Source organism: Bison bison, unplaced genomic scaffold, assembly GCF_000754665.1.
Source record: "Bison bison bison isolate TAMUID 2011002044 unplaced genomic scaffold, Bison_UMD1.0 scf7180017864474, whole genome shotgun sequence".
NCBI classification, from domain to species: Eukaryota; Metazoa; Chordata; class Mammalia; order Artiodactyla; family Bovidae; genus Bison; species Bison bison.
Window position 1 is genome coordinate 3,473,126 of NW_011495035.1, and position 7,831 is coordinate 3,480,956.

Below are 7,831 nucleotides of genomic sequence, written 5' to 3' on the forward strand. Positions count from 1 at the left end.
CCATGACGGGTGTGATTTCCTGCATTGATTCAAGGAAATCTGATGCCTTGGGCCCAGAAACTGATTCCCCAGTAGCTTGCTCCTGATGCTTGCATTTCCGCCCTTAGAATCACAGTCATAGAATTTTGAGGATGGAAAGGAGAGTCAAGACAAACCATCTAGTTTTGCTTTTTAGGGCAGAGGCAGAAACCTGTGGCTGCAGAGGTTATGGAGGGTTTCAGCCCCGTGGCGCCCTTGGTCCTCACAGCTATCCCCATGTGAGTCACCATCCTCTTCCTCAGAACAAGGATGCTCCATGAAGATCAGGCAAGTCAAGGACCCCTGACCAGGTTTTAAACAGGGGCTTCAAAACCTGCTTCTCTGAGAGCAGGTTCTCAGTACTAAACCACAGAAGAAATCCCCTAAAGCCAAACACCCTGGACTTCATTATCAAGAATTAGATTAAGAGGTTCCCCTGCAGAACATGTAATGGTGGGATTTATTTACATGTTGTCATGGACTGAATTGTGTCCCCCACATAAATTCATGTGTTAAACCCTAACCCCAGTCACCCCAAAATGTGACTGTATTTGGAGAGGCCTTTAAAGCAGCATTAAAGCTAAAATGAGCCCATTAGTGTGGGCCCTAATCCAATCTGACCAATGTTCTTGTAAGAAGAGGAAGAGACCCTAGAGATGTGTATGCACAGGGGAAAGGTCAGGTGAGAACCCAGCCAGGAGGTAGCCATCTGCACGCCAAGGAAAGAGGCCTCAGGAGAAACCAAACCTGCCAACATCTTGATCTTGGACTTCCAGCCTCCAGCACTGTGAGACAATACATTTCTGTTGTCTAAGCCATGCCCTGATCCATATCTGTGGTATTTTGTTATAGAAGCCCAAGCAGACTAATATAGTGTCATGAGTTTGTGGGCAGTAAAGAGAGGCCACGGCAGGATCATAATAACCAACATACACAGAGTACTTACAGTTGAGATGGTAAACAATTTAAGATTTTTTGTTTTGCTTTCATTTTCTGGGTTTTTCTTTTTGGGGTGGGGGGTGGTGGAGTCTGAACCACTAGACCACCAGGGAATTCCCAACAATTTAGGTTTTTTAACTCAGTGAATGCTAACAAAAACCCTGTGAAGGGTCTGTGATGGAGCCTCTTTTATACACAAGGAAACTAAGACAAAAGTCAGTTGTCCTGAGCTGCGCATTTGGAAAGTGGCAGGGGCTTCCCACTTGGTGCTAGTGGTAAAGAATCCACCTGCCAATGCAGGCGACTCGGGTTCAATCCTTACTGGGGAAGATTCCCTGGAGTAGGAAATGGGAACCTGCTCTAGTCTTCTTGCCTGAAAAAGTCCACGGACAGCAGAGCCTAGCGGGCTACAGTCCATGGGGCCACAAAGAGTCGGACACAACTGAGTGACTGAACATGCACACACACAGAGGGATGTGAACCCAGGAGGCCTGGGTTAAGTTAGTTATCATCATTCCCATCTTCCAGATGAGAAAACTGAGACTCAGAAACTTGTCCAATTTCCCACAGCCAGGGCGTGGCAGAACCAGAATTCCAAGTTCTTTATCCTTCATCACAAACTAAATGCCTGGAACTCAAGAATCCTGAAAGTCACTCATTGGAAGGAGTGGAGGGACCCACCTGGAGGGGTCAGGACAAAAAGCTATGGTCTCACTAAATGCATCTGCAGAAGAGAAGCATCTGATATGGAAGTGTGGACCACATGAAGGTTGAGGGGAGATGATAATGTCCAGCCAGAATCTGGGCAGGCTAGGAGGAGGGGCACTGTCTTTGAGGAGCACTGTTTCTCATCTCCTCTTCACACCCTTGCCTCCCCGTGGCTACTGCTCATGGACAGAGATGCAGTAACTGGCTCCAGGTCACACAAAAAGGAAGGCAGCTGGCAGGACTCATTCGGCTCTCCCTGACTCCAAAGATCACTCTTACTTTTAGCTTTAGATTTTAGCCTATTTACAAGGCACCCACCGTGCGCCAGCTTTCAGGTGCTGACAACCCTGGGAGAGAGGCCATGGCAGGCCTCAGCTGCTGGAATGCATGGGCTGAGAGAAATAGGCCTTGAGCAGAAAATGACAGGGGTGGGGGAAGGCGGCGGTGGCCAGGTGATTGTAATTGTCCTTGTGTTCTTTTGTCTCCTGGCATTTCCCCCTTTCCCAAGCAGTTAATTCCCTATCTGAAAGGAAGCAATGTGACACAGTAGAAGCAAAAAACGCCTGTCAGTCTCTGTCTCTTGTGTTCCCTAATTATAAACTCTCCATGTTCCCAGGGAAGCTTAGGGGAAGTATGGAATAAGCAAATCTTCAGAAGAAGAAAGCAGACAGAAGTGTTATTTTATTTTTCGGGGCCACACCACGCAGCACACAGAATTTTAGTGCCATGACCTGTGTCCTCTGCATTCAAAGCATAGAGTCTCAACCACTGGGCTGCCAGGGAAGTCTTTGGAAGTGTTTTTATGAGACAAGAAAACTTCCCAGGTGCCGCAGGAGAGACAGAAGGCAAAGAGGTAACAAGATGGAGAGGGCAAGGGCCGAACAGCAGGGGTGTCTGTCTGCAGACCTCCAGGAAGGTGGCAAGATCTCAGAGCAGGTATGGGGCTATCTATGCAGATACAGCAAAAGCCACCTTGTAGAGATTCCAGGGACCCAGCATGGAGCGGGCATTGCCAAGATAACACCTAGACTGGAAGCGGCCATGAAGAGAAAACCAGGGATGTCTCTATGGCAACCTGTGATGAACAGATGCCCTGAGACCAGGGAGTCACGTTCCTCAGCACCCTCACACCAGGCAGTCTAGAACTTGGATAAAATACTGGAGAAAGGGGAAGCACCAAATGGACCGAGATTGAGTTGGGATGGGGGCTCAGGTTAAAATCAAGGAGAGAGAGATAAAAATAAGGAAAGATATTGTTCTCACACGACTGAAATGCACACCTGCTATGTTCTATTAGTGACAAAGTAAGGTGCATGAGAACATCCAGCCAGCCAGGATTGTCTAGGGAAACAAGTCAGGGAGGACATCTGAGGTCGAGGGAACCAAATATGCAGTGATACTTGGCTAGTGGACCACAGATATGAGTGAGCTAGAACTCAGAGCATGTGTGGAGCGGTTGAAGTGAGAGTCCAGAGAAGTAAGCCCCATCTTGAAGCATCTAAGAAACCATGTGGATTGGAAGGATTTCATCTTGAAGACAAGGGTAGGCTATTGACACATTTTAATCGAGGAAGTTGCAGAATCAGTACGGAGGTTTTAAATTCTCTTTGAGAGTAGTATAGATGGTGGTGACTTGAGTCAGACTGAGAAAGGGGGCAATTAACCAGTAAAATGACAAAGAAAAGAACAGGAGAGGGTTAATGGGAAGGAAAAAATGAGAGATTTTCAACAGTAGAATCTCTTGGACTTAATTCATGATTGCACTTTGTGAGTGAAGCAGAGGGAGGAATTAAGGATGATGTCCAGTTTTCTGACTTGGGTGAATGAGTCAACGATAGTGATACTAACAGTGATAGAGTGTTATGAGAGGAGGCTGTTTGGAGGAAGAGATAATGAGTTGAATTGTGGATATGATGAATTTGACGTTTTACTTAGGATGCTTTTGGCTGCAAGTAGCAACAACAAAAACAACAAAAGAAAAGCCCATACAAACAATGAGAAAATGTATTATTTAAGATAGTTAGAAGCCCCTGTCCAATTAAGATGCCATCAACTGGTTATTAAGAACCCAGGTTCCATCTTTCCCTTATGGTTGCTGATGGTTGTCACTACTCCAGTATTACGAGGGAATACAACATCTAGAAGAAGAAAAGGAACCATTTTTAATGTATCTCTTTAAGAGGGAAAAAAAATTTTCCTAGACATTCCCAGAACTCTCTCCTGGCAGAATCAGGTCATGCACCCACTCCTTAAAGAACCCATAGGCTTTGACTAAACATCTGGAATGGAGTGGCCTTTAGTGAGTTCACCATCACCGCCTCTACAAGGTGACTGTGGCACATGCAAACAGAGAAATCTTGGAAAGGTGGATCAGAGGACAGATTTTGGCTGAAGATACCACAGAGGGGCTGTGAGAGGAAGGCTGCAGGGATGGGGCAGAGAGAAGAAACAGGGGCCAAACAGAGGTCTGGGAACAGCAGTATTTAGGGGGCTGCCTGGGGAAGAGAAATGACTGTGTGGTAGTTTAGAATTTGAGTCTGGATTCAAAGAACCCTAGATGGGAATTCCAGTCCTGCTACTTATCAGCTACGTGATCTGGGGTGAAGATTACTTCATTGCTCAGAGCCTTACTTTCCTTGTCTGTAAAGTGGAACCTTAAGTCCTAGCTCCCAGACTGAAACATTGATAAGAAAAGACTCAAGAGAGCTCTGTGTGATGTCAGCACACAGCAGCTGCTGGTAGCCACTGGTGGAAAAGAGAAGGGCCTAGAGAGGGTCTGAGAGGGAGCTGACGGGCAAAGCTGAAGTATAACCAGGATGGGGTGGTGCTGTTGAAGGCACAGGGTGAGAGGATTTCAAGGAGGAAAGAGTGGGCAATTATGTCATCTGCTGAAGAGAGGTCGGGTCAGAAGTGGACTGAAAAATGCCCTTTGGATTTAGCAATTAGAAGGTCACTGGTACCCTTGACAAGAGCACTTTGAATGGAGTGCTGGGGTTGGAAGCCAGGAAATACGGGGTCAGCAGTCAAGACCGGAATTCAAGTTGCTTGGCTGCCAACATCAGCATCCTTTCTGCTATGCCAGGAGCTCCTTCATTCTGAAAATTCCTGTTTTTTAAAGTCTTGCCTCAAAAATACTCATTCAGAGAGCAGTAAAGAGTAGGACTCCACAATCTGTGAATGAAACAGTCCCTCTTCATCATTTTTTTATTTTTGTGTGAATCAAGCGAAGGTGGTTGTTTCCTTTCATTAGAAATATGTTGCATCCTTTTGGAGGGTTTGTGTTTACATTACCATTTTATTGCTATACGGTTCTTTTTTATATAACATATTTTGCAACTGCAAAAACAAACAAACAAACAAAACCCAAACAACATATGTGCTTTGCATTAAATTCAAAAAGTTCAAACCCCTCTCACTCTGCGCACATTTTTGAGGCAAAGTGTGGGATTTGGAAAACCCTAGAAGAACCATGCAATTTGGCAAATCCTCCTTTAATAAATGATATCAGTTGCTTTTGAGACTGATTTGGTCATAAGGATCATGTTTGTCAGGGCTGTCATTAAAAGCCTAACATTTTTCCTGTTGCAGAATGTCTCCAAGTAATCCAAACGTGGGCAGTGGTTAAGCACGGTCAATTTCATGACCTCCTTCCTGCTACCCACCTCCCCCTCCTGGCTATCTCAACTCCCCAGTGGATGATCCCTCATCCCTAGCAACAACTGCAGCTGCTACTGTTTCTTGACTCTGGCGAGGAAAGTGGGCTCAGGGCCAAGTCTACTGTCCAGGGCTCCCTGTGGAAGATACTAGAAGAACACTGCACACCCTCTCACTGTCCGTGACCCAAGTCCATCACCTCTGCCGAACATCTGGATTGCAACACACTGAGTTCAAAGGTCCAGCACGTGGGTCTGCACCTGGCCTGACTGTTTAAACGGAGCTGACCTCAAACCAAACACCGGGCCCCGTGCCCCGTATTTATGTGGAGGGTTGGATGCCAAATATAAATATTAACTTCAGCATCTTCTCCCTATAGGCCTTTGTGAATTTTTAAAAATGCATATTAACCATCTACTGTGCAGGAAAAACCACCCAGCTCTTCTCTGAGTCCTACTGTCTTTGCCCAAGCAGGCTGCTCTCCCTTTTGATCCCTGTTTTGAATGTTTGGTTTTTTTTGTTTGTTTGTTTTGTTTTTAGTTTTTAAAAAATTTTGAAGTAGGATGACACATTTTCAGGAGATTTGTAAAATATAGAACAAGGTTACATGTATTCCAGTATATATTACAATTACTTTTTTAAGATGATAAGATTTTTAGTTGGAGTTCCAATATCAAGCTCTCAAAAATTAATACAGTAGAGAGAAGTAGAAGGATATAATAGACCTGAAAAGCACTGTGAACCAGTCTGAATGTCGGTTTACTTGAATAATATCACAGCTCCTTTCCAGAGGCGCCCACTGTAGCCTCTTGTATTTCAAGTCATCAGGTGGTGGGCCTGCTGCAGGGGTGGTGTTTCCCATCCCCAGGAGAGGCTATGAGCGAGCACCGTATGTTATTAAGACCTCTCAGAATTCACTGCCAGAGCTGGGAGCACAATCAGAGAAGAGCAGGGTAAGATGGGGCCTTGAAGTAGAAGTCGGTTCTTAATTCTCAGCAACTCTGAGACTGTCCTTCTCTTTGAAGTCAGCTAAGGAAGATGGATGAGCATGTGTGGAGGGTGTGGCTGAGAGCTGCCAGGAGCAGAACAGGGGTAGCCTGTTTAAGGAAAAGGGAGATCATGCATTTCTTGGGCATAGGAATGGACCTAGTTTTTCTGTTTCTGGAAAGAGGCCTGAAGAGAGAGGGCATGGTTTAATTTCTACTAACATTTATTAACAAGTTGGCTGTAATTATTATCCAATGGAATAAGTGCTGGGGCACATATACAATATTATAGGGTAAAGAGAAGGAAAAAATTCTAACATTCACTCAAATATTTGACAAAAGTTTCACCAAGGAAAGAGTGTTTGAATGGGATTGTTCAGTCATTCCTTCACTCAACGGGTATCTGTGAGCCTTACCGTGTGCTAGCAGCACATGGGGCACTAGGGTGAGGACAGGCAAGGTGGCTCCCGTCATGAAGCCGCCTCCTTCATGAAGCTGCACGGCATGCCTCTTTGGGGACAGGCCCTGTGAGATGCCCTCTTGGAGATAAAAGTCTGTTGAAACAAATGAGACAGTCAGAGAGGTCATTCTAAAAATGTGCCATAGGTGTTACAATGGGGAAAGAACAGGGAGCTATGGGGTGATAAGAAGGAAACCCGATCTAGTTCAATGGCTCTCAATGGTACAGAGGGTTGCATTTTTTCCTCCAAAGAATATTTTACAGTCTCTAGACACGTTTTTCTTGTCTCAACTGTGGGGAGAAGGGAGCTGCAGGCATCTAGTGGGTTAGAGGCCAGGGAAGCTACTAAACATCCTATAATGCCCAGGGCAGCCCCTACAACAAGAGCTATCCAACCCTAAATGTTAACAGTGCTGAAGATGAGAAACTCTGGTTTAGTCCCAGGCTCAGGGAATGTTTTGGGGAAGAAATGCAGTTGGATTTAAGAACCGGAGGATGGTTCAGAACACTGGGAAATGGGGGTCTGGCATGAAATCAGAGGACACAGTAAAAGCAAAGAGAAGTCAAGCTGAGGATTCAGGGAAGGTAGAAGGGAGATGGTAGGAGATGAAACACAAATCCCAGACTGTTCCCAGAGAGACTAAAGGGTCGTCTATGCTACATAATGTACAGTGTGGACTTTATTTGGAGGGCATGATGGACTGATACAATCTCCCACCCATGCCCCCTTACACACACATCTATCCACTTGGAATATTTCAAATCCAGCGATATGATTCCATTTGCTTTGAGAAAATCTACTCTAACAATGATGCAGATGATTGGAGAGGGGAGAGCTTGGAGGCGCATGAGCGGCTTTCGTGATACAGAGATGACAAATGGAGACGGAGGCCATGAACATAAAGAAGCTGCCACATATGGGCTTCCTTGATGGCTCAGTGGTAAAGAATCTGCCTGCAGTGCAGGAGTCATGGGTTTGATTCCTGGGTTGGGAAGATCCCTTGGAGAAGAAAATGGCTGCCCAATGCAGTATTCTAAAAAAAAATAAAAAAAAAATAAAAAAAAA

The 7,831-nt window shown here is 45.4% G+C and overlaps 1 protein-coding gene across 1 annotated transcript in view; it reads right to left on the minus strand.

Moving 5' to 3' along the window:
- The window catches only part of RYBP (RING1 and YY1 binding protein), an 86,530-nt gene extending 79,043 nt beyond the window's left edge, over positions 1-7,487 (minus strand). Inside the window, exons 1-2 of the mRNA XM_010862031.1 lie at positions 7,484-7,487; positions 6,722-6,859 (exon numbers count right to left, since the gene is read on the minus strand). Of these exons, the coding sequence (XP_010860333.1) occupies positions 6,722-6,859; positions 7,484-7,487 (142 nt within the window). The remainder of the gene's footprint in view (positions 1-6,721; positions 6,860-7,483) is intronic.
- Between the last annotated feature and the right edge of the window lie 344 nt (positions 7,488-7,831).